Source organism: Ochlerotatus camptorhynchus, unplaced genomic scaffold (genome assembly GCF_037179485.1).
Source record: "Ochlerotatus camptorhynchus isolate MF236.1 unplaced genomic scaffold, CSIRO-AGI_Acam_v1.1 ptg000025l, whole genome shotgun sequence".
NCBI lineage: Eukaryota > Metazoa > Arthropoda > Insecta > Diptera > Culicidae > Ochlerotatus > Ochlerotatus camptorhynchus.
The window spans coordinates 1,315,842-1,343,194 of NW_027040517.1; the positions used below are offsets into that span (position 1 = coordinate 1,315,842).

General features: G+C 37.3%; 1 protein-coding gene across 2 annotated transcripts; it reads left to right on the plus strand.

The window, feature by feature from the left end:
• The first annotated feature begins 4,389 nt into the window (after positions 1–4,389).
• Su(z)12 (Polycomb protein Su(z)12) lies at positions 4,390–24,314 on the plus strand. 2 transcript variants are annotated; one of them, XM_065229827.1, is made up of 7 exons: positions 4,390–4,888; positions 10,651–10,697; positions 10,763–11,819; positions 11,907–12,348; positions 12,426–12,783; positions 22,527–22,812; positions 22,947–24,314. In XM_065229827.1, the coding sequence occupies exons 1-7, from the start codon at positions 4,789–4,791 to the stop codon at positions 23,243–23,245; spliced, it is 2,589 nt and encodes an 862-aa protein (XP_065085899.1). In that variant the 5' UTR covers positions 4,390–4,788; the 3' UTR covers positions 23,246–24,314. The 2 variants fall into 2 exon arrangements, with proteins under 2 accessions (XP_065085899.1, XP_065085890.1); XM_065229818.1 differs by having other exon boundaries at positions 10,763–12,348.
• The last annotated feature ends 3,039 nt before the right edge of the window (positions 24,315–27,353 follow it).

Sequence of the window (27,353 nt, forward strand, 5' to 3'; positions counted from 1 at the left end):
ACATCTTCTTGTATCTAGCAAGTACAAAATATCATTATAACCACAGAGAACAGACGTTCAAGTTCGATCAGAAACTTGTGTAAAGTTAAGTGGAAACGTCACAGTTACGTACCGCTAGCCAATGAGGTACAGAGAGAGGTGGCGCAGATCGTGAAATAGGGTTGTATTAGTAAACCAAAAAATCAACGTAAACGCAAGTAGTGACGTCACTACTTGCGTGTACTTGCGTGTATCGTACAGTGGTTGTGTGAGTGATTGCTTCACCTCGGTAATCCAGCTCATTGACCGCTAGCATCTCCTCACAGAACAGAAGGAGAAGTGCGAACAAATCGGTGAATCAAAAAGTGTTCGTTTTTCTGCTCAACAAGCGATGTGTTGTGGTAGCGTTCCACACCGGCTTTCTATGTGCACGCATACTATCATAGCATGCTGCCTATCTTAACTGCAGGCAGAAGATGCCTTCTACCGCTAGGTGCGCTAGTGTTGGCAAATGACAAGTGGAGCCACTTTCTGATCCATAGTTCCACTCCTGTGATCTCCTGATTTCCTCTACAAATTTATCACTTTCGACCAATTGGGCGCTAGTATCGATAAATTTTCTGTTGAAAATTGCCACTTGGCGCTACAAGCACTTAGTGTCTAATGTAAGTTTTGCAACGCCAGCGCCATCATGTTGTCAAAGAGGGTTTTTAAGTGCGGGGAAGTCGCCGTTAATGGTGCTTAAGTCAAATAGGAATCTTTACACAAGTTTTTAGAGAAATTTTGTTCGAGCCTCAATGTCTGTTCTCTGTGTTATAACGTCTAATGATTTCAAAATACAGAAAATAATTTTTTTATTGGCGTCTTGCAGTGAAACTTTTCCAAGCTTTCGCCACCTACATTTCGAAGTGAGAACTACTAGAAGGAGGATAGTTTCCAAATTTTCCAAGTAAAACAGACGCTTTTTGGGGCAAATCGGTCCATAAAGAAAAACTAAGAATTTCCCGTGGAAACTTTTGCTTGAATCGTGTAAGAAAACGTGTTTGAAAACTATTTGTTATTATTTCGGTATGGATCGGAGATGTTTTCATGGAAAATTATGCATAACAAGTTTGCACCCACAGGGAGAGGTTACCTCCTGCGCAGCTGCATTTTTCAGAAAACTGGTAAATACGTGCGATTTTCACTAAGATGAAAGTGGAAATTAAGTGAATTTACTTATGAAAGGTTGTATCATGCTGGTGGTAATAGAGAATTGGTTGTTTAGGACGCCAGTATTCAATAAATGTTCATTTTGGCCTTTTTTAAGCAACCATATTGATACTCACAATTTTCGACGGAAAACGTAACGGAACTTGATTTACTCAAAACGCACCATACTATAAAATGGTGCTAGATGGTCTTCAAAGTGAAAACAAGATGACAAATCATCTTTATTTTGAGTAATTCAGCAATTTACTTCTGTTTACCATCATATTTACGATACAGCATTGATGGAGCCGTGAAATGAAATGAATATATCTTATGAAAGTTCACCTGGAAAAGTCAAAAATGTACATCAGTCTGATCGTAAAAACGTTTTCTTCTTCAATTCGAATGTTATATTGGAAGAATTTTACGCAGGCTTGATAAAAATTATGATTTAATGCTAATTTTCACGAATTTTATATGCAGTCTGTCAACATTATCATCATCATGCAGTGGCGACATCTGCGTTGAGCTTTTGCGGCAATCTTCCAATAGCAAGTGAGTGGAAGCAAACCTGCACAGAAAAAAAAGTTGTTGAATATTACCACAGAGAACAGACGTGCAAGTTCGGTCAGAAACTTGTGTAAAATAAGTGGGAACGTCGCCGTTACGTGGTGTTAGCATCTCCTGATTTTCTCTATAAATTTTCCACTTTCGACCAATTTGGCGCTAGTATTGATAAATTTTCTGTTGAAAATTTAGAGATGAACTAGCCTAAGGCTAAAAATCTCTTTAATAAAGAATTAAAAAAAAAAAAAAATCTGTTGAAAATTGTCACTTGGCGCTACTAGCACTTAGTGTCTAGTGTAATTTGTGCAACGCCAGCGCCATCATGTTGTCAAAGAGGATCTTTAAGTGGGGAAGTCGCCGTTAGTGGCGCTTAAGTCAAATAGGAATCTTTACACAAGTTTTTAGAGAAATTTTGTTCGAGCCTCCATGTCTGTTCTCTGTGATATTACATCCAAACTGCTGCAACTAGCAAACGATTTACATCGATTTAGCGAACAAAATTACATCCATTGATGTAATATTGTATCTGCTTTTTGCTATTGGAAGATTGCCGTAAAAGCTCAACGCAGATGTCGCCACTGCATGATGATGATAATGTTGACAGACTGCATATAATATTCGTGAAAATTAGCGTTAAATCATAATTTTCATCAAGCCTGTGTAAATTCTTCCAATATAACATTCGAATGGATCAATGAAAATGCTGTGTTTTTGACAGAACTATGCTGTGGCTACCACAGTATTTTACATTTGATCGTCCATATACAGTAGCGCCAAAAGCATGCTGTGGTGGTTTCAAAACTTGACCATCTAAAATGATCAATTGCAGAAGAAAACGTTTTTACGATCAGACTGATGTGCAACTTTGACTTTTCCAGTTGAACTTTCATAAGATATATTCATTTCATTTCGCGGCTCCAACAATGCTGCATCGTAAATATGATGTAAACAGAAGTAAATTGCTCAATTACTCAAAATAGAGATGATTTGTCATCTTGCTATCACTTTGAAGACCATCTAGCACCATTTTATAGTATGGTGCGTGTTGAGTAAAGCAAGTTCCGTTGCGTTTTCCGTCGAAAATTGTGAGCATCAATATGTTTGCTAACAAAAGGCCAAAATGAACATTTATTGAATATTGGCGTCCTATACAACCAATCTCCATTACCACCAGCATGATACAACCTTTCCTAAGTAAATTCACTTAATTTCCACTTTCATCCTAGTGGAAATCACACATATTCACAATTTTCCGAAAAATGCCGCTGCGCAGGAGGTAACCTCTCCCTGTGGGTGCAAACTTGTTATGCATAATTTGCCATGAAAACATCTCCGATTCATACCGAAATAATAACAAATAGTTTTCAAACACGTTTTCTTACACGATTCAAGCAAAAGTTTCCACGGGAAATTATTAGTTTTTCTTTATGGACCGATTTGCCCCAAAAAGCGTCTGTTTTACTTGGAAAATTTGGAAACTATCCTCCTTCTAGTAGTTCTCACTTCGAAATGTAGGTGGCGAAAGCTTGAAAAAGTTTCACTGCAAGGCGCCAATTACATCATTATTTCACAGACAAACAGACATAACATTCGCAAGTTGTTCATCGAACAAGCATTTAACGGTCAATTTAAAAGTATCGTAGTTGGTAGTACCGCCACCTGTGGCGCGCATAGTCAGTTCCCTTACGTTTGACGTTTACACACTAACGCCATCTATTCAGCGTACTACCATAGAGGTAACTCTAAGACCACTGGGTCCCGAAGAAAATCATTATTATTTTTGGCTCACTCAGTACCAGAACAACGGTCCCAAGAAGTCCCAAGCTATTTAACTCACCAATGCATGTTCTGCATGAATCCACACACCCCTGATGTTATCTGTCAAACTTTCATAGCGAATCAAAACAAACATAGTGTAGTAATAGAATTTCAACTAGAATAGGGTACGTTAATCGTTTGCTTGGGATCAATAGGCTACTAAAGTGGTGAGCCAATTTAAAATCGTTAGTTTCGTATTGATTCTTGGTACTACCCACCACAGTGTACTCAATAGATGGCGGTAATGTTTTAGCGACTATGTTTTACAGTGAGAAATATTCAATGTGTTATGTCTGTTTGTCTGTGATTATTTCATACATCAGCTTGAATTAAATTGAACGATATTACATTTTTTTTGCTGTGTAGCGCCAAATTGGTGGAAAGTGGAAAGTTTATAGAGGAAATCAGGAGATGCTAGCACTACGTAGCGGCGACGTTCCCATAGTGCCAAGTGGCAATTTTCAACAAAAAATTTATCGATACTAGCGTCAAATTGGTCGAAAGTGGAAAATTTATAGAGGAAATCAGGAGATGCCAGCACCACGTAACGGCGATGTTTCAACTTATCTTTACACAAGTTTCTGACCGAAGTTGGACGTCTGTTCTCTGTGGCCACAGATAGTTCTGTCAAAACCTCAGCATTTTCATTGATCCATTGAGGAGTGAGCAGATGTGACTCACACACTGAATTAATCTGGCTGACCGTGTAATAAATTCCTATCCCTCAAGCACACACCTCGCGTTCACCCTCGATCCGCTCGATCCCGAGCCCGAACCCCGAACTCGACTCGAATCGCGAACAGCAGTACTAGATTGAGTGAGCGTCATGTCAAACATTGCTCGCACCTTTTGAGCGGGTTTTATTTTCTGATCGTCGTCTTTTGCAAAAACGAAGCTGCGCATCGAGAATCTGTTTTGTTGTGTAGTTTTCAGTTGCTAGAAACGGAAAATAATATCGTGATTTCGGTTATCGGTGTTTTGCTCTGAATTCCATGTGAAATAAGTCGTGAAAAACCTCTTCGCGCAGGAATCCATCGAGGGTACTGCATTGGAAAAAGAAACCATTGCTACCACTCCGCTAACCCTTCTTCCTCGTCTGCTTGGTCAATAGCCCATAATCGGTAAATTACTAATACCGCCATCAAGCTGGACGGAAAGGAATTAAAAGGTTCCAGCGGCGCTGCTGCTGGAAGTGGCTGTGCTAGTGGTAGTAGTAATTCTAAGAACCGCAAGATGGTATCGAAGAAAAAGGACAGGGAAGCGGAAGTGGCCAAGCAGCCTAAAATGGAACAACTCCAGACGGACCATGAGCTTTTTATGCAAGCCTTTGAAAGTGAGTGTGGATTGTTATTGTATTGGTTTTTTTTTCTTTCTTGGGGGGTGTTCAACCAGGCATACAAGGTTCACCTTTTCGTGTAAATTAATAAAATTATCAGCAGAGTCGATGTGGTAGACTGTGGGTGGTGGAAGTAGAGTCAAGGGGAAAACGATCCGTAGGAAGAGGTCGCCGTGAAGCCCCGGTTTACAATGTTTTGATTATTTCGTTCATTATCTTCTTATTTCCAATTTGCCCAAAGAGATTTTTTTTTTGAGAATTTTCACAGCTGGCAATTTGAAGCTAGACTTAGCGAGGCTTGACTGCGCCCTTAGCAATCTTAAAATGAGGCGAGATGGGCCAACTGTGGTCTTAGCCAGTTGAAAGACAAAAAAAAAATCTTAAAATGACGCCCTCTTTAAAATAATAATAAAAAAATCAGGTGCCTAGACAGCGTGGTAGTATTGTGGCAAACCGCAGAAGCGCTAGAAGTGGGTGGGACTGGTAGGACAATGAAGCATTTTTTTAAATCTCTATTATGGACATTTTTAGCCAACAACAAGCAATGTCCTACCCGTGATTTTATAAAGAATCTTTAAATAATTAATGAACCATTTAAATATTTGTATCAGTTCGTATTCATGGTTTCAGATTAGCTCAGTTCAAATACATTGCTTCACAACATGAGAACTCTTTTGGAATAACACTGAAAGTATGTGCCTCTTACGGAAGTTGCAGAGCTTAGAAGACTAAAGAATTTGTATCGGAGGCAGCTAGTGGCCTGTTGATGCAAATTTAAAACTAAGAGGTCAATAAATCGATTAATATGTCAAAGGGACTGCTTTTGTAAACAAAGAACTCTTAGCACTCCCCAGGTGGTTCGCTGTGAGATCCTTATTCTCGCTACCACTTCGACACTTTAAGTGCACAAATATCAGCTTCCACGACACGTACTACAATGAAACTGTTACTCCACGTTTGCTGCGCTGCAGCATACATGCAGTAGCAATTTCAGGTGAAATGGATATGTAATTTTCGAGGTTTGTGTAATTGAAAATTCGAGGTGGAAGTGTATTTATAGCCTACGTAGCGGCCATTTGTGAACTCTACAAGGAATCATATGATTGTGTTCTGTATACCTTGGTGTAATTAAAGAAAAAATCCTAGTTTCGCAATTTGGCAATTAACCACTTCATTCGAGCAGTTAAAATGACGTTTACTACCACTCGAACTTTGAAATAAAACATTATTTTGAGATTTTTTCTTCTAGAACCACGAGAAAAGTAGCTAACATTTGTGCGTTTCATAAAAAAATAGAAATTAGTTGGTCCAGTTTTGTGAAATCGCTGGTAGAAAGTCACGCCAAAACTGCTTGACAAAGTGGTCAATTGGCGAACAATTTTGATGTGTAAGGAAAATAAGTATTTGTAGAGAAGTCTACGTTAATCCTAGGGGGCTGTAGCTGTGAATCCTCAATTACTAACTGCTTTGCGCCACTCGACTAAACGCCAGAAAATAAGGATTTTGTTGAGGATATGTCGGAAACTCCTGATCGCAACAAGTAAGGCACAATTTATTCAACGGATTATTCATCTTTTCACATAGACTTGCTTCACTGAACACTACAATGTATCTAACTGCATCACTCTTTTGAGGCTTTTTAATTACTTTTTATTATCGAATGCTTATGTTAAATCCAATTGAATTTTCAGTTAACCCATCTTAAAATCGATAGTTTAGTGCTATGAATCTGCAAATTAAAATGCAAAATTTCTGCGCTCTCAAGTATACCTTCAGTGAAAACACAGTGTGGCTCTGCGTTGCCAAAATTTTTAAATTTTATAGGGAGATTAATAGCAATAAACTATATATTATAAGATGGGTTAACTGGAAATTCAATTGGATTTAACACATGCATTCTATATAAAAACAAATTTATGAAAAAGCTTCAAAAGAGCGATCCATCCCTGTCCTACTTATTTTCATGGGATTGTTAATTTAAAATTTAGTGCTCGCTTCAGCACCTGGTAGCAGATAGAAGAGTCATACAAATAATGGTGAATGGTTTCATGGCTGTTCTTTTGAATATGATAGAATTATCATTATGATTATGAAATCCAAATCAACACCTCCCACACCATATGAATTTTCCATGAAATTCTGTAAATTTTGAGGTACCACACGGCTTGGTTCTGTGGATGGAAGTGATAAATTGGCCACATTTACGGTTACTCCGGAACCTTTTCCGGGACCACCAGGTGACCAATGTTGATTTAGACAGTTGACATACCCTCTGATGAATTATTCATGAAATTCTGCGAATCTTGAGGTGTCACACGACTTGGTCCTATGAACATTATAAATTAGCCACCTTTCCAGGAATCCCGGATCCTGTTCCGAGACCACCGGGTGGCCAATGTTGCCCCGGACATGTTGGCATGGTGTCTGATGAATTCTTCATGAAATTCTGCGAATTCGGAAGTGTCGCACGAATTGGTTCTATGAACATTATAAATTGGCTACCGTTCCAGGGTTAGCCAGATGGCCAATGTTGCTCTAGACTGTTGACGTAGCTTCTGATGCATTTTCCACGAAATTCTGCAAATTTTGAGGTGTCGCACGACGTGGTTCTTTTAAAATCAGTGGCGTTTCCTTAACTCAATCTACTTGTACACCAACAATCAAAACATAAGCAATTATCAAAAAATTGCTTGCAATGGATAGATATAGAGTAAACTAGAACATTAAGTTTATTTTTAAACCGATTCGATTATAAATATGGCATTAAATCTGGTTTTGAAAGTTGGTGCACAGGTAAAAAGTGAGGCTACGGCACGCCACTGATGAAAATGATATATTGGTCACCTTTCAAGGGTTCCCGAAACATGTTCCGAGACCACCGGATGGCCAATGTCGCCCGGACATGTTGACATGGCCTCTTATAAATTGTGTGTGTGTGTGTGTGTGTGTATTCCCTCTAGACCCCCACTGGCCGGCAGTGTTATTATGGAAGAACTCTCTCTACAATGTCACATTTATGGTCATTGTAGACAGCTTTAGTCCGGGAGTTAGAAGGTGATAGCTCTATTGCAGATCCAGCAACCCATTTCAGAATGTCTGGAGAGTCACGCTAATTCCGAGGTTACTTTCACTCACAATAAGCTCCGCATGTATGCATCACCGTTATCAAATGGATATTGGTGATACATACACACTTCCAGGTTCGAAAATATTCTTTTCAACCCTGGCATGTAAATAAATAAATGGAAAGCTCTCACCATATTCTGCTCTTCCGCCGTCGTTATTTGCTTCTTTTGGAATCCCTTGGACTTTTTTCTCTAACGCTTCGTATTTCATTCCGTGCTTCACCGGCAATTTCCTTCCGTAGATCGTCCTTGGTTGGTTGGTTCTAATATGATTCCGCCTTTTTTGGTCGGTTTGATGTCCACCATATGTTATTGAATTGCCATGATGATCTGGCACGAGGCTCACGTCCAAAGTCACTGGTCCATCGAGCGCTCCGTTTGCGAAAGGAGAATGAAAGAAATACGAAAGTGATCAGTTTCAAGAAGTGACAGTTTCATCAGATTCCCCAACTAACCATACTCAAGCAAAGTAAGAATACACAAGCTATAGTGCGACTATATGGTTACTTGGGTACTCATATGGCCGTCAGAATGGTTCATCGGTTGCGAAGTGAAGTATTTCTGAAAGTGATGCGTAATATTTCTCAATGTTTTGAATTTATCCTAACGTTACCTCAATGTTATATCACAGACAAGCAGACACAACACATTGAACATTTATAATTGTAAACCCTACCGCCATCTGTCGTATATACTTTGATGGGCAATACACTCAACAGATGGTTGTAGTGTGTAAACGTCAAACGCTAGGGAATTGATTATGTGCACCACAAATGGCAGTACTATCAACTAAGAAACATTTAAATTGACCGTTAAAAACGATTTTGATGAACGTTTTAAGAGTGTTATGTCTGCTTTTCTGTGATCTTACCTTCACTATCGCAACTTCGGGTAATCTGCGAAAGTACTTGCATTTTCTCAGGCACTTTTGATCTAACTGCAATTACTCTCTCATACTCGAAATGTGCCACGACCAAATTGGCACAACGACTTATAAATTCTTCATGAAATTCAACAAATGTGAAGGAGCCACACGAATTCGTTCTATGAAAATGATAAAATGGCCTCCGGAACCTATTCAGGGACCACCAAGTGGCCAATGCTGAACCAGACAGTACACATAGTATCTGATGAATTCTCCATGAAATTCTGCGAATTTTAAGGTGCCGTGCGAATTGGTTCCCAAAAGATTAGTGGGTGTAAATAATTTTAAATTTGGTAAGATAATGCCTCCGAAATCGTTGCGTAACTTTTTTTTATATCGTAGGAAGGTTAATTAAAGCACTATTAACAATAACAAAGAATATGTAAATATTCTCTTTAATTGTTCAATAATCACCTTTTAAAATTGAACCTCACACGCGACCCCTACATTTATAAAAAAAATTTAAACAAATTGCTTGAGAAATTGCTGCATTGTGCATTTAAGTCTTCGGTAAGCTCATTTTCACCATATTTGACAAAACCAGTTACATAAAATATCATCAACAATAGTTTTCATTTGATTTCATTGGTAAACATGGTTTATTTGTTTTGTATTGAATAATATTGTATAATTTAATAGTTAAATTTAGTAAACAGTAACAGCTGTTGCTAGCACGATTAAAAATCAAAAAGCATTGTAATAAACAAACATTAATCGATTTCACTCCATGTAAGACGCATGGCACTTTTGACCAACAGGGGTTGGCATTCTTGCCCCATTGCAGTTTCAAAAAATGATTTGAGAGGACATTTTTTGAATATATTTGCATTACATTGCTGATTTATGAATTTGCAATACGAGCATGAGCCACGGTTGCTACTCTGTTTTTGCCAGATCAGCTGTAATTACACAAAGAACCAATAGACGGTGCTTAGGACTAGCAATAATCCTCGATGTGATCTAAAACTAACTAATGGCTTCCAAATTTATTTACCTTTCCGTATTTACCGTAAGATTTGATAAAGAAAAACAAATTGTTGAGATATTGTTAAAAATCTAACACTGCTTCTTGACACCAAACTCGGCCTACGGATTCAAAACTCGGCCTAACGCTTTGAAACGCCAATGAATTCACTTCGGCCTATCGGATGAAGATAAAGATTGATTCGGTCGGAGCGCTTCATTTGTTTTTGAGAATATTGAGTGCAAACATTCATATCACGCGTTCTTATTGACTTCGTTCGGTAGCATTTGAACTAAAGTATCGTACCAAACGCAAAATTGACCTGTTAACGCTGAAATCATGGATTTATTTGATGTTGTCTGTTTGACAGGCCCAAAATGGGCGCTTAGGCCGAAGCAAGTTTCTACCCTACCTAGACATTTATCGCACACAGTCAAGAAAGATTGAGGAGCGTATAGAAGCAAAACCGCGAGACGCAAAGGACTTAAAAACGGAGACCGGTGACACACAAAACAATAAAACGGATTTGTTGAACCAGCAATAATTGTTATTTATTGATTTTTTGTGTGTTTAAATTAAAACCTACCTGTATCTGTACCACTAAACTGCACAAAATCACATATCCATCCCATGTTTGCTTGATTTTCTATCGATTTGGGACTGTTATGCGATCATGGGTAGTACACTACTTTTTGTTATTCACAAATAATCATATTGAATTATTTATCTTAATTGCTTCTTTCAGAACCAACCCAGATATATCGGTATTTAAGGACTCGAAACATGATATCGGTAAGATGTATTCGTTGCATCAATATTGAATAGTGTTGAATAACTTTTTTTTTTGTATTTGGCAGCCCATATTCCTGAACCGAAACTTATCATACATGCGTCACAGGATGTCCCGTTCACATAAAAGTCGTAACATCTTCAAAATTGACACAATGTTGGCTCAAAAAATGAACAAAATACGTAACGACAAAGTTAATGGATTGTTGCTGACTGGCGAATACCTAACAATACTATTTCTGGGTTTTTACGACCAAAGTCACGTTGACAATATAACAGATGACTCGAAAAATGTGGATCTTGACGAGAATGGTGCTAAGACCGTACAAGTGGAAACGATTCTCTTGAAAATCTCACACAACAAACGCAAAGATATCTCGTCGGCGCTGATGCAGGTGGCTGTAGGAAAATCCGAAGTGGTGGTGAATCCGATGGAAAAAGTAGCTGACGACAAGGTGCCTACAATCAGTATTGCTACAGAATCATTCAACTCGGTGGGCGTAAATCAGGTGGCTGGGCCACAATTGTCCTTTCTTCTGCTGTTCAGGATCCATATGCATTGCAATACGGAAAACAGTTATTGCGCTATATCGAACGGAACTGATGCGTATGAAAATGGTGGAAGTGATGAAGAGCCTTCGGCGAAGAGACAAAAATTGAGCGTTACAAGCAAGTTGTTCGGAACTGAGCTGATCATATACGACAAATACGGTAGATGTTTGCTAAAAGAAGGTGACTATGAGCTTACCGTACAGGAGATCTTGCCACATCAGCAACAAATGCAAAAGTATAATTCACCGAAGAAAAATTCCACCTGGGAGACAATCCAGCCACTGAATGGCGATCGCAACGACGTAGACATAATTGACATCTACAAACAGAACGGCCTCGATGATCAAAATCCTATTGTTTTGTTCAGTAAATCACCAAGCCTCAAGTTTCGTTTACAGTGGACTAAAGAAGCATTGCCTGGTCTAGTGGATAGACCGCAACCCGTAACGATAAACTTGAATAACAGCAATGACAAGGAGAATCATAAACCTGAGGCACTTTCGTCGTCATACAAAAGGAACCTCAGCATTAACATCAATAACAATAGTATCCTCACACCTGCGGCAGCTGCAGGTAATTCCAATATCACTTCGCAGTTTGACGGAAATACGGGTGCACTTGTGCCTATTGGAGCTACTAACCAAACCTCTGGTTCCACAGAACTGAAGCATTACGCCGATGAACCTAAAATTGATCACATCATCTATCAATTCGTGTACAACAACAATTCTCGTCAACAAACAGAAACCAAGTCGGATTTCCACTGCCCATGGTGCAGCCTGAACTGCGGTACACTGTATCCATTGCTAAAACACTTGAAACTTTGCCACGCAAGATTTATTTTTACGTACATACCGATACCAAATGGAGCTAGAATCGATGTGTCGATCAATGAAATGTACGATGGTTCATACAACGGATCACCACACGATTTGCTTGGTAGCGTTAACGCATTTTCTCGACGAGGTCCTATGCGCAGAACTGTTGTCACGAACCTGCTCGTATGCAGACCACGGCGTCAGAAACATAGCCTGACCGAGTTTATCGAGTGCGATGAGAATGAATTCGATAGTCAGCGACCGTTCATCACTGGACATAGCAGGTAAGTAGCTAGATTTAGGGTACATTTACGTTTAATACTTTTCGCATTTAATTTAAAATATTCTGCTTTCAATTTAGAATGTACCACCATACAATGACCTGCCTACCGGTTCATCCAAAAGAGTTGGATATCGATTCGGAGGGTGAAAGCGATCCACTGTGGTTACAGTACAAAACGATGCAAATGATCGACGAGTTTACCGACGTGAATGAGGGCGAGAAGGAACTGATGAAGATGTGGAATTTACATGTGATGAAATATGGCTACGTTGGTGATTGCCAGATTCCAGTCGCATTGGACATGTTCATCAATTGTCGAGGACGTGATTTGCTACGGAAAAATTTATACCGGAACTTCGTGCTCCATGTGGGCTCCATGTTCGATTTCGGATTGGTTTCGCCCGAAGTAATGCAGAAGGCTATTAGAAAATTACAGGTTAGTATTGTTTCTGTAATCCCTTTTTATTGAGCATGTGCACACTATAGTCGCTATAGTTTTAGTCTGGCGGATAGAATTTTGATCTATCGCAAAGCAGTACCAATTCAATAGGCCAACAATTGAAAAGGTATTATAAACTTTGTATAAACAAAACTTGGATACAACGGCGCCGGTGGTGTAGTGGTAAGCGTGATTACCTCACACCCCAGCAGGCCTGGGTTCAATCCCAGTCGGCGCCGCCAGGATGTTCTGACGCATAACATCTCTGATCACGCCTTCCTTCGGATGGGAAGTAAAGCCGTTGGTCCCCGGTTCATGAGTTGATGGGTCGATAGGTAGGGTCCAGGTGTGGGAGCTGCCTTCCTGGCACGTCGGTAGCATTGGTGATCAGCACGGAAAACAAGATCAACGGAAAAAACAAACCAAAAGAAAAAAAAAAAAACTTGGATAAACAAAACTTGAATGGTTCTTGCCTCGTCAACCGAACGTAAATTAACAGCATCATCGGATAGGGGAACCCAACCCGATGATGGTGCTGGTTTACGTGTAGGCGAGCCTTGAGTCACGAGAAAAGGATTCCCCCGAAAAACTTCCCAGAATATATCAAAAGAAAAATCTTCATCTTTTGAGAGGATATTATTTATTCGAAGAAGGGAATATTTCGATTCTATAACATTCCCCAGAAAACCATTCCCCAGAATTCCATTCCCCAGAATTCCATTCCCCAGAATGCACCATTCCTCAGAAAAGCATTCCCCAGAATGTACCATTCCCCAGAAAAGATGATGACATTAGTAATTTTCACTTTTATTTTTGTTTACTATTGATGATATACTACGTTTACTTTTATGGAACTATGTATTTATCAATTCCAAACCATTTATAGCTCTTTAGAAACCTTCAACAACCTTCAAGTTTTCGAGCACTTCGTACATCATTTAAAAAGTCAAAGGGTCAATTATGCAATCCAATTCAACCAGTCGGAAACTGTTAAACCTTATCGAAGAATTGTTCGATCTGAGTTGAAGAATTTCTCGTTATGGATTAAAAAATCGGTGCATGGAACGTTGAACTACCGATTACAAACTTATAACATTATTCCACACGTTATTATCCCGAATGGGCATTACCCCGAATCCCTTGCGAAAAGCTATTGATTATATAATTTCCTTTGATATTAAAAGAAGGGAATATTCCCTTCTTTATCATATATTTAACGAATTAATTATTTTCTCTTATATGTATTAAAAGAAGGGAATATTCCCTTCTTTATCGTTTATCCAAAGAATTAATTATTTCCTTTTGTGATATTTTCAAATAAGGGAATATTCTCTTCTTTATCATATATTTAACAAATTAATTTATTATCTTTTAAATATTAAAAGAAGGGAATATTCCCTTCTTTATCGTGTATCCAAAGAATTAATTATTTACATTTATTATATTTTCAAAGAAGAAAATATTCCCTTCTTTATCGTATATCCAAAGAATTAATTAGTTCCTTTTCTTATATTTTCAAAGAAGGGAAAACCCCTTGATCCATTAAGAAGTTTTTCTCTTCTTTTTATATACGCGAAAGAAGATTCCAGGAGTGACTACATAATAAACAAAAATAGTCAATCTAATACAAAGCATGCTTTTCTGGGGAATGATTTTCGGGGGAATGTTATAGAATCGAATATTTCTCGATGAACATTTCAAATGGTCCTATCTGCTTTGATCGATTCTCTTCATCGACTTTCTCTTTTCATAACCACTGCTATGCAAACAGATTTCGCGCTAATTCTACCACATAGTTTGATAAAGGAGGTTCTTATCTAGCGTCCAAAACGTCAAATACAACAGGGAAAGGTTTTGCAGCTGAGTTATTAACGAAAGAGAAAGTCGATTAAGAGAATCGATCAAAGCAGATAGGACCATTTGAAATGTTCATCGAGATTTCATTCTTTATTAAATATTCGAAGATGGGATTATTTCCATTTTTAAATATTCAAAGAAGGGAATATTCCTTTCTTTATTACATATTTGAAGATGGGATTATTTCCTCCTTCTTTATTATATATTTAAAAAAGTGAATATTCCCTTCTTTATTAAAAATTCGAAAAATGGATTATTTCCTTCTGTATAAAATATACGAAGAAGGGAATATTTTCTTCGAAGAAGAGTTTATTTCCATCTTATATATTTGAAGAAGAGTGTGTTTCCTTCTTTATTAAATTTTGGAATAAGGGAATATTGCGTTCTTTATTATATATTAGAAGGAGGGAATATTCAATTATATCTTCATAGAAGGGAATATTCATTTCTATATTAATTATTCGAAGTAGGGATATTCCCTTCTTTATTGTATATTAAATTACAGGGTGTCGACTTCCGGTAAAAACCTTTAAAATCAGATAATATCAGGGAATTAATTTTTGGACCTGGAAAATCAGGGAATCTCTGAGAGTTTCATTCAAAGCCAGGAAAAGATTTCTTTACAACAGAAACTTATCAATAAGTATGGCTGGCTTCGCTAGTTCCAAACAACTTAATTACTCGGTGTAGTTTGAGGATGGTTTTTCATTTCAAATTATAAATAGAGTTGCGAACTTGTGGTTACTTAATGCTTGATGTTGCATTTTAGCAACTTGAGCAAAAGTTACTCAAATAAATGATTTTGAACCTATTATAAATTCAGCTCCCACTGGGTGTTTTAACATTGCTGAGTTGAATTGAGATAAACATCAATCCTTAGACACTAGATGTTGTTAGTTGTTGCAAAATTTAAGCTGCTAATGGGTATGTGCGTCTCTTAATAGATGTTATACTTAATTGCGTCTGCCAAATTTAAACTTCGAGTAGATTGGTGCGTCTGCGCGATCCAAATGTGTTCAACAAAAATCAATTCCTTGAGCGCATTGGAGCGCCTTTTAGTAAATGCAGGAATGATTAAGAGTTAAGGTGGGTTTAGAGAATGCAAGTCATTGATCAACTCAGTTGAATTAAACTGGCTTCAAAAGTTAAGCCTGGTTCAACTTTTTTCAATTCGTGTATGTTGATCAAGTCAGTTGAGGCACGTTCAATTCACGTTCAAGTCCCTTGAATTCAGCTGAGTTGATTGTTAAGCGCAGCTTTAAGAGAAGATGATGATTTTTTTTCTGAATACTTCTATTTATTGTTCCTTATTGTAATCTTAACAGCTTAATGAGCTCAAAGAACTAACTAAATGAGATTTTAGGATAATGGCACAGAACAGAAGGGGAACTTCACATCAGAAAGTGGCTCCACTTTTCATTGGAAAACACTAGCGCACCTAGCGGTAGAAGGCATCTTCTGCCTGCAGTTAATATAGACAGCATGCTGTGATAGTGTGAGTGCGCATAGAAAACCCGTGTGGAACGCTACCCCACAACCACAACGCATCACTTGTTAAGCAGAAAAACGTACAACTTTTTGCTTCACCGATTGGTTTGCACTTCCCCTTCTGTTCTACACAGCATAGAGTGGCTTTATAGAGTTTTCTAGGTCTTCATTGTAAACCTGTTCGTAAAATTAGCTTCTCAGTGAAGTTTAGTATCGTAATGTTGATGCTATTGCAATTTAGATGGAATTAACTTACATAATTTTGGTACAAATCGGATTTTTCATCTCTCTTTACCAAACTCCCCCTTTGGAGAGGGATGGTGAGGGGTGTCCCCCCCGCCGGTAGAACTGTTTCAAACACACAGTTGGTACTTGAGCGGGTACCCCTCACCATCCCTCTCCAAAGGGGGAGTTTGGTAAAGAGAGATGAAAAAACCGATTTGTACCTTCCTTAAAAGTTGTTCTAGCTCGCTATTCTAATATCTATATGCAATCTTCACACTGCCGTACTCTAACGGAACTATCAACTCTATGCTTTCATCTACTCCATCTATCGTATAAAAATTACCACTACAGTCTGTTATTTGAAATTAGCATCTTCAACTATGTAAATCGTTGACTTCACGTAGAAGTAATACTAAAACATATAGTCAAAGTAAAATGAAAGAAGGTCACATAGGGCGTTCATTGAATATATTTTCCATAATGCATTACAATTTCAAACCTTGTTTTTCATTAACTCGTAGGAAAAGCATGTATTTTATATTCGGTTAAATGCAAAATATCGATTTGTTTATTTTTGCGACTTACGTCCTTTTGAAAAGTTATGCTTGAAATGTTTGAACATGAATGGCGAATGTGTCAACTTTGAAATAGCGTTATATTTATTTACCTAAGTTGGGTATATTTACTAATGTTACTGTGCACACTTATAGCGAATTCGTTTATTATCGAGGTGCAAACCTCAACCTGAGCTGGGTTTTAAAAATAAACGATCAAACTGACGTTTGTCAGAAAACAAGCAGGCCCAATCTTGATACCCGATCCAGGTTGGAACTGAATAATAAACGAATTCGCTATTAGTTTTTTCTACCGAGCTCGGCTGTGCAAATTTTGGCAAAAAAGTTTTACTGAGATCTCAGCAAACATTTTATTTGTTTGCTGAGATTCAGCTTAGCATTATCCAAGACTCAGCAATCAAATGTCACTTTTGCTATGATCTCAGTGAAACTTATTTTTACCGAGATTTGCACAGTCGAGCTCGGTAGAAAAAACTAAGTGTGTGTGTGTGTGTGTGTACTTGAAGTGTAAGTTAATAACTCGTCAGCTAAGAAATTCCTGGAAGTCAACAATCTTTTCGGAAAATGAGGAAAATCGCATTGTAGTTTGAATTTTTAAACCAACAAAAGCTGGATTTCCAATCTACATATGACATCATTTGAGGGCTACCATAAAGTATTTCTTAAAGGAATATGCTTCTTCTTTGGAAATATGCTCAAAGTTTCCAATAAAATCCTCCCAAACTTTTTGATATTTCTTCAAAATATCATTAATTCCTTTAGGAATTCTCTTGAAACTATCTTCAAACTAGCTTAAACTTCCGTAAAGTTTTTTTTTAGCTATAATAAGAATTAGATTCCCTTGGTATTATTATCCATATTTCGTTGCAGCTCTCCTCAGAATTTCTATTTGATAAGGTGATACTCTAAGGTAGCCTTAGCGTGAAACTTCAAAGGCACAAATGTCAGCTTCCACAAAAAATACAAATTTGAAATTGCTACTCCTTGTTTGCTGTGCTACTACAAACAGAGAGTACCAATTTCATAATTGTATATTTTGTAGAAGCTGACATTTGTGCCTTTGAAGTTTCACGCTAAGGCTTCCTTAGAGTATCACCGATCGATCGATCAGATCAACATTTACGAGATTTTAAGTTATATCATCATTAAAGACAATTGGGTTCTTTAAGGGTATTGAGGTAAATGCATATTAGTAATCTGCATTAAAAATGGAACCCAAACCCAAAATTTCATCAATTTTGGTACACTGGAACTATTTTAAAGAAGAACGATTACATTCGCAAAAATCACCTTATTAGCGCCCCTCGGTGTCACTTTGTATGGGAGCGAGCTGTCAGTTTGTCAGTTTAGTGTCAAACAGTGAAGTTATTATTTTGCTTTAAATCTTGATTTAAAAATCGAGATGAAAGTGTGTGGTTTCGAAAAAAATATCGCTGTGCTCAGAAAACGAAGCTCTTTCAGATGATGAAAACCGATATATTTTTCAAAATTAAAGAACCCAATTGACACCGTCTTCAAAAACAAGAGGTTACACAGACTGAACTCTTAACACTAGACAACGACACACAAAATACACAGTAGACCAGTGGGTAAACTTCCGTTTTTACGAAAAGTTCCTCGGGCCGGAGCAGGAATCGATTCCTCACACACACAATACGCCTAAACGACGCTAACCGCACTGCCTCGAATCCCACTTTTAAGTTTGCCTCATGCTTCATTCGCTTTGAATCCCTTCTAGAGAATTCAGAATTGAATGCTCCTCGAAATTCCTTCCGATTGCTTTTGAGTTTTCTTAAGTACTACTGTCATAATCCCCATAATATTCTATAGATCTACCTTAGAAATCTCCTGTAGCTCAACCCAGAATTTTCTTGAAATACTTCTCCAAATTACCTGAAATTTATATTCAAATTGAATTGAAAGTCTACCCAAAATTCCCGTATAATCATCTTTAGAATGTCTCTACAATTCTCCTCAAAACTCATTGGTCATTCTCATCATAATTATCTGTCCAATGCTTCGGAGTGTCAGAATCCTAACATGTTGTCAAAGTCCAAGAATCATGTTTTTTTTTATCTGAGGGTTTTAAAATACACCATATTTAAACTCAAAAAGCTCGCAAAGATCAAGATTGTGAAATATAGGCCTAGCCTCAAACTATTGAACATTTTCTTAGTCCTTGAATTCAAATGTTATTCCATGGATCTCATTGTTTTATAAACACAAATATGCTCAATCTATCAATACAGCCTAGTGCCGTTCGAATAACTTACAAGAAGTAACTTATACAAATTTCAAAATTCTGAGACATTTACAAACATTTCAAATTTAGGACTTCATAACATTATCTAAATTATGCAAATTATGAAACTTAATAAATTTTTAAAATTCTGAAAATTTACTTCGTTGGGGGAAGTTTCTCTGACTTTTTACATTTAAAATAAATTGCAGTGATCAATCATGCCCATATTCCATTTTTACAATATTTAGCTGTTTATATTAAACCGGGAAACATAGGTAGGGCAATCGTTAAAAACCGGGAAAAAACTGGATTTTTATTTCTTAAAGTTAGTGGCCAAATAGTACTGTACTGCTAGTACAAATACACAAAGACAGTGGTGGCTTTTAAATTAGCACAATAGGCCGATTTTCATACAAACTAGCCAATTTTGGCATGTTGCAACTATGTTTTGTTATAAACAACTGAGCTGCGTGTACGTAATATCAAATTATTAGGAATTGAAAAAAAAAATCGAAATTTCCGAAGTTTTTTAATTATTTTTAAAATTTTCATCCATATATACATATAGCCATATTGCAAATAAACGACGGCGTGCTTAAGAAAGTTTACGATATGGTAAAAAATTTCAGAAAAAATAGACTTCGAAAAGATCGAATTATAAATGTACTAATTAGTTGGCGATAAACTTCCCCTTAGGGGAAGCTCACCGCTTCGAAAAAAATAATTACGTTTTGATTTTTCTAAAAATATTGAAAAAAAAGTATCAAAAATCTAAAAAAATCACATTTTTTCTAATTTTTTAAAGAAAATTCACGTGCAAAAACATGTTTTATAAGTCATTATGGCATAAAGTTGGACTCAAAAAACCACAAAACATCAACTTTTCGGTTTTTCTGAGAGTCCAATTTTTTTTTCATGATGGGATGGAAAAATTTTTTTTGCATGTAATTTTTGACAAAAATCTAAGGAAGAAACTGATTTTCTTGGAGTTTTGATAATTTTTCCCAATATTTTTAGAAAAATAAAAACGTACCGAAAATATTTTTTTATTTTCGGGCCGGTGAGCTTCCCCTTAAAGTGAAAATTTTATACGATATATGAGGAGATAAAAGTATACACTGGATAGTTCCGTTATAGTAACAGACAGAGTTATAGACAGTGTGAAAATTGTGTATAAAAAGTAGAAAGCGAAGGACAATTTTGAGGATGTTACGAATCGAATCGAGCATCCCCTTTACCAAACTCATCCGGTGATTAGGGGTAGAGAGGGGTGTTTCCGAAACGACGATCATCCCTTTTGCCAGTGGTGGCGAGGGGAAACACTCCTCACCACCCCTCATCAACGGCAATTTAAAATACCAATATCTCTGGAGTATCTTGAGATATTGGCCTGAATTTTCTTCCGATAATAGAAGAACTAGTACAGACTGTGTTATAATATGTTTACAGAAATCGGTTGTAATTTCAGAAAGTTATACCTCACAATGTCAAAAAAAAAGGCATGGGCCTCGAGAGTAATCACGGGCGGGAAAAAGTTTAGTAGTTGGCCCAGTGGCGTTTCCTTAACCTCAATGTACCTGTGCACCATCTCTCAAAACATAAACAATTACTAAAATATTGCTTGCAATTGATATAGGGTAGAGAACTACTTCGGCCTAATCGCCCATTTTGGGCCTATCGAGCAGAAAACTTCAAATAAATCCATGATTTCAGAGTTAACAAGTCAATTATGCGTTTGGTACGATACTTTAGTTCATAAGCTACGGAACGAAGTCAATGAGAACGCGTGATATGAAGGTTTTCACACATTATTCTCAAAAACAAAAGAAGCGCTCCGACCGAATCAATTTTTATCGTCATCCGATAGGCCGAAGTGAATTCATTGGCGTTTCAATGCGTTAGGCCGAGTTTGGCGTCAAGAAGTAGTGTTAGACTTTTGACAATATCTCAACGATTGGTTTCTCTTTATCAAATCTTACGGTACATACGGAAAGGTAAATACATTTGAAAGCCATCAGTAATAATAACATTCCGTTTGGTGCTAAACTGCGCTAGTTTGAGAAAGACTAAGTGCGGGTTGTGCTTAATAGGCCGGAAATGGGGTAGTTAACCCTATGTATATTGAAGAAACTAGAAGATTAAGTATACATATTTTTCAACCGATTCGAGTATAAATATGGCATTAAACCTGGTTTTAAAAGTTGGTGCACAGGCCAGGCATGGAACATCATTTGCATTCATTTCATACATTCATTTACATTTATTTGCCTCTAACTTTTTTCATCAACAGCATTCCACAAAATAATGTATAGAGCTTTTGTCGGTTTTGTTATTAGCTACAACTTTTGCTCATAACTCATCTCTTATGCATCACGAACTAGAGCGGGCAGAACTTGTTACTGTTTTTCAGTGAATGTAAAATACATTCACTGAAAAACAGTAGTGGCTTCTGCTTCGTCATGCATAAGAGATATGGATTTGACTTGTTAACAAAAGTTGTAGCTAATAACAAAACCTACAAAAACTCTGCACAACATTTTGCGGAATGCTGTTTAAGAAAAAAGTTAGAGGCAAATGAATGTAAATGAATGCACGAAATGAATGCAAATGATTTTCCATGCCTGGCACAGGCAAAAAGTGAGGTTACGGGACGCCACTGAGTTGGCCCATGGAAATGTATTCACAATAATTTCGAAATCCGTACGGTACCATCACAGACAAACAGACATAACACTTGCAAGTTGTTCGTCGAACAAGCATTTAACGGTCAATTTAAAAGTATCGTAGTTGGTAGTACCGCCACCTGTGGCGCGCATAGTCAATTCCCTTGCGTTTGACGTTTACACACTGCCGCCATCTGTTCAGTGTAGTGCCCACCAGAGTGTACTCAACAGATGGCGGTAATGTTTTAGCGACGATGTTTTACAGTGAGAAATATTCAATGTGTTATGTCTGTTTGTCTGTGGTACCATTGTCTTTTCATGCCCAGAAATTTGACTACTAACGAAAAAAACTACTTTTGAATTCTTGAAAAATGATCCGCTTACTATTGCACCTTAAATAAAGCACCATGTTGTTATCACATATCATATACGGTGCTGACAATACTGTGTACTGTATTTGCAGCATTTCTTTTTTCTCTGGCTGTTGAAGCATTTGGTTTGAGGCTTGTAAAAAAAAACTCCACTGATTAATGAAATTGAGTGTCTGTGAGATTTTCTTCTCCACATTCGTCATGTACGGCATTTTCAAAGATAATGATACTAGTTAATGTTGTTTGTAGCCTCTAACAGGTTGCTGTCACAAGCTCCGTCAAAGTATAAACATATTCTAATATATTTTCCCTTCATCAGAATTTGTTATTTGAACATCCAGATCTACAAAGGCAAGTTGCAGCATCTCGAAAAGAGCAGATGGAATACTGGAACACCGTAACCGTACACAAACAGGTTCAACCAAAGACGGAGAAGACAACGGATAGAGCTGGCGCAGGCGCAAGCGGAACCCCGTCCACTCCTTCACATAAATCTAGCGCATCTGGGTCCGGAAACGAAAAGAAAGTCAAACCAACAATAACACCTGCGAAGAATGTCATCGCTGGTGCATCTTGCAGCTCCATTTCGGCCATTGACAAAAACGGTAAGTGTTCACTTAGTTGAGCCGATGTCGTGTGTACCCAAACTACCAACTGTACGCAAACACATCAAGCTCATCAACATTCCTAGTTCATCTTGATGTTTCTATGTGTCTACAACTCATGTAACATGTTACAGCCATTTCACAACCCCGTCGTAGAAGTGCCAGTGCTGCGCTTCATTCCAATCCATCATTAGCCAACAACACTGCCAACAAAGATACACATCATTCATCTGCCCACACCAATTCATCTCAATCGTCTTCTTATGCTTCACACTCAAATAAACGATCGTCCACTACGGCTAGCGGCAGTAATGCCACCAGGAGCAACACCTATGCTAATAGCGGCAGCAGCAGTGCCAACAATGCCTCAACTATTACAACAAGAAGAAAGTCTCTTTCCGTAGGTACACAGCGAAAGCGATCTATCAACTGACCTTGATTCTAATTGTGGGCTGGTGTTAGATGGAATCGTTAACGTAAACTGCCTAATCTGCCACTTAGTTGGCTTGCTTATGCCTGAGGTAGAAGCGAAGCCGATATTGATATCAAAGAGAAGTCTTAAAAGAGAGAATGTGATTGTATGTTTGTGTATGTTTGTATAAATCATAAATTGGAGTGAATGTGTAATGTTTTTGCATTTTAGAATTAGCTCTAGAATAATTTGACTAAACGTCCTACATCGTTGTAATTCGAAAGAAAGGAAGTCGATACAAAAGGAGCGAATAACGCAAAACGATAAGATTTTGTATTCATTTTTGAATATAACCAGCAGAATGGCAATGAAACAGTAATAATAAGCAGCCAACGGTTCAATTCACTAGTTAGTAGGAATGTTGAATCAGTTAACCAATGAGTTGTAGAACCAAGCAAACAGTGCCGTTCTGTGGCAAAACTAGGAAAAAAATCGTAAAGATAAATGGACTGTTCATTAAACTCAAGGAAACGTACAAGCAAAGGAACACGCATATGCCAGTCGATACTGTATGTCTATATGTAGAACTAAAGTAAAGGATTTCTTTCACTACAGCTTATATGTCAATCCATTTAATAAGAGTACTACAAACAGATTTGCCATTGAACAATATTTTCGAAGCTCAATGGTTCATATATGTATTTTATAAAATGAAACAATGGGAAAAAAGACAACACGCAAAGTTGAAGAATTTTGTGAATTTTTAGTAACGGTTTTTGTGTGATTAGTGTACTTGATTTCACGAACTGAGGTAATTTTCAAAGGTCACTTTACGAAATAACACCTTGAAGGTCTCATGTGTAGCCAATGTTTCAATGTTTTCCTATTTCCAGCTCTGAATATCTGAGACACTTTTTAGATTAGTCGCGAAAGTTATTTGTTTTTGTATTTCTATTAAAGTCATTTCGCTGCAAATAAGCGATTCTTTACCTTTTTAAACGTTAACCTGTTCCAAGCAAGACTTGAAAATGGCTTAAACTTGTTTTCATTGCGTAATTTGAGTATTGCAATAAAAGTCGGTAGAAACATACGATACAAAAGCTCAATTTTTTTTACAAGCATATCACAGCATTAATCCCATCCAAATTCTACTATTTATTTTTTGTTTCAAGTTAAATTCAATTTACATTCATGTTTTAATCTAGGTGCTCCAGCTACAAAAGTAACATACCAACCTTAATTGTAATGATTTATATCTAGGTGTATTTGTATGTGTGTATATCATTTGTCTTGTCAGTAATAACAATTTTCATCTTAAAAATAAAAACTAATTATAAGGGAATTTATCAAGCGGCGCCGATGGTGTAGTGGTAAGCGTGATTACATCTCACCCCAGCAGGCCTGAGATGTTCTGAGGCATAACCTCTCGGATCACGCCTTCCTTCGAAAGGGAAGTAGTTGGTCCCCGGTTTATGAGCTGATGGGTCGATAGGTGGTACGGTCGATTGTACGACTTTTCCCCGAAAACCAGTCCCCCGAAAGTTATTGCCCCGAATGTAACTTTTCCCCGAAATACAATTCCCCGAATGGCACAGTTCCCAGAAAATAATTTCCCCGAATGTACCATTTCCCCGAATCTACGCATCTTCGCTGGTTAACTACTTGTATCGAACAATACCACAATAAACATATTAATGTGCGTCGAATAAAGACAATAGTTTGACTTTCGTTAAAACAAAATGTAAAGGTCAAGCTCCTGAAATCGGTGTAATCCTATTTCAGCAGCTTTTGACCTTTCCATGTAGTTTTAACGAAAGTCAAACTTTTGTCTTTATTCAACACATATTGATTTCTTCGTGCTCCATACAATTTTAGATTCACCCTATAAGGAGTCGCCATGTGACTAATATGTATGGCATGGGGACGCATGATATCTTTTCTTTGTTTGTATGGAGTTTTTTTTTAACGGTCGTACCTATCAAACAAACACACACATTGTATGCAATTAGCTCCACGGATCATACCATATTATACGTCAAAGAATGAACTATGATTCAAAGAAGGAAAATTTCTTGCGACAAGCAAAATTTTCCCTTCTTTGTAGGGTTAACTACCCCATTTCCGGCCTATTAAGCACAACCCGCACTTAGTCTTTCTTAATCTAGCTCAGGTTAGCACCAAACGGAATGTTATTAATACTGATGGCTTCCAAATTTATTTACCTTTCCGTACGTACCGTAAAATTTGATAAAGAGCAACCAATCGTTGAGATATTGTCAAAAGTCTAACACTGCTTCTTGACGCCAAACTCGGCCTAACGCATTGAAACGCCAATGAATTCACTTCGGCCTATCGGATGAAGATAAAAATTGATTCGGTTAGAGCGCTTCTTTTGTTTTTGGGAATTATCGGTGCAAACCTTCATATCACGCGTTCTAATTGACTTTGTTCGGTAGCTTATTAACTAAAGTATCGTACCAAACGCATAATTTACTTGTTAACTCTGAAATCATGGATTTATTTGAAGTTTTCTGCTCGATAGGCCCAAAATGGGTGATTAGGCCGAAGTAGTTCTCTACCCTATCACAGCTCGTTCTTTAACGTTTTGAAGAATAAATATCTTACTAATTTATCAAAGCGATATCTCATTGTAATAAAATTGAAGAACGAGCCGTGATACAAAGAAAGGAACATGATATCTCTTTGATAAAACCAATTAGATACCCTAATAAAAAATTACCATAAACGAACGATAACCCAAATGTGTGAACTATTCCACAAATGGTTTGGATGATACCCAGAACACGTCGTTAAGCAAATTAACCATAACATTTTTATTAGGGTAGATATTATGCGATACGTTAAGAAACGAGCTGTGCTACAAAGAAGGAACATTTCTTGAAACAAACAACGATTTTTCTTCTTTGTATAAGGGGTGATGTACAAATTATGTCACGCCCTAAGGAGGGACGTGTAGAAATCTGTGATTGATTAATTTTGCCTCAATTTCGCGTGACATAATTAATGTATGGCCCCTAACGGCTCGTTTTTTTAATTTGATTACGATTAGATATCAGTTTTATAAATTAGTAAGATATTTATTCTTCAAAACGTTAAAGAACGAGCTGTGATACAAAGAAGGGAAAATTTTGTTTGTTGCAAGAATTTTTCCTTCTTTTTATCTTAGTTGATTATTTGACGTATAACTTGGTATGTTCCATGGAGCTAATTGCATACAATGTATGTGTGTGTGTGTGTGTTGGATAGGTACGAACGTTAAAAAACTCCATACTAATAAATAAAAGATACCATGCGTCCCCATGCAATACATGCTATAGTCACTTTGCGACTCCTTATAGGCAGAATCCAAAATTGTATGGAGCAAGAAGAAAACACCATACACCACACCATTTCAGAATATTCGGTAAAAAATTACAGGAAATCTGTGTTGAGATTTCGGTAAAATTTCACAGATTTCGGTGAAATAATCTTAGTGTGTGACCTTTACATGTAGTATTAACGAAAGTCAAACTATTGTCTTAAGCGAAGCCCACACGGTAAGAAATATTGTCAATACTTAAAAGTATTGACAATAATATTGATGATGTGAATACAGATATATTGTCAATACCGATGTATTGACGTCAATATAAAATGCATTGACAATACGATTATTGTCAATACAAACAGTCGTGTAGAGTCCACTTTAATTCGACACACATTGATATGTGTATTGTGGTATTGTTCGATACAAGTAGTTAACCAGCGAAAGCTTTGATGAAACTGACACAATTTTCCCTTCTTTATATCAAAGCTCAGTCTTTATGCTCATTACAATCAGATATCAATTTAATAAACCGCCAAATGTCATAACAAGTCATAACCACAAACTTTATCTAGGGTGTTGAACGACTTTGTTCTGTTTATCAATATTCAGCAAAGATATTTTTCTCAATTTCATATAGATAAGTTGTAACAAACCCAAGGATCATATTTAAATATACCGCACAGTGTAAATTGTATCTTTCGGGGAACTAGTTCTTTCGGGGAAATAGTTTTCGGGAAAACGTTCCTTTCGGGGAAATGGTTCATTCGGGGAATCGTATTTCGGGGATAAAACTTTCGAGGA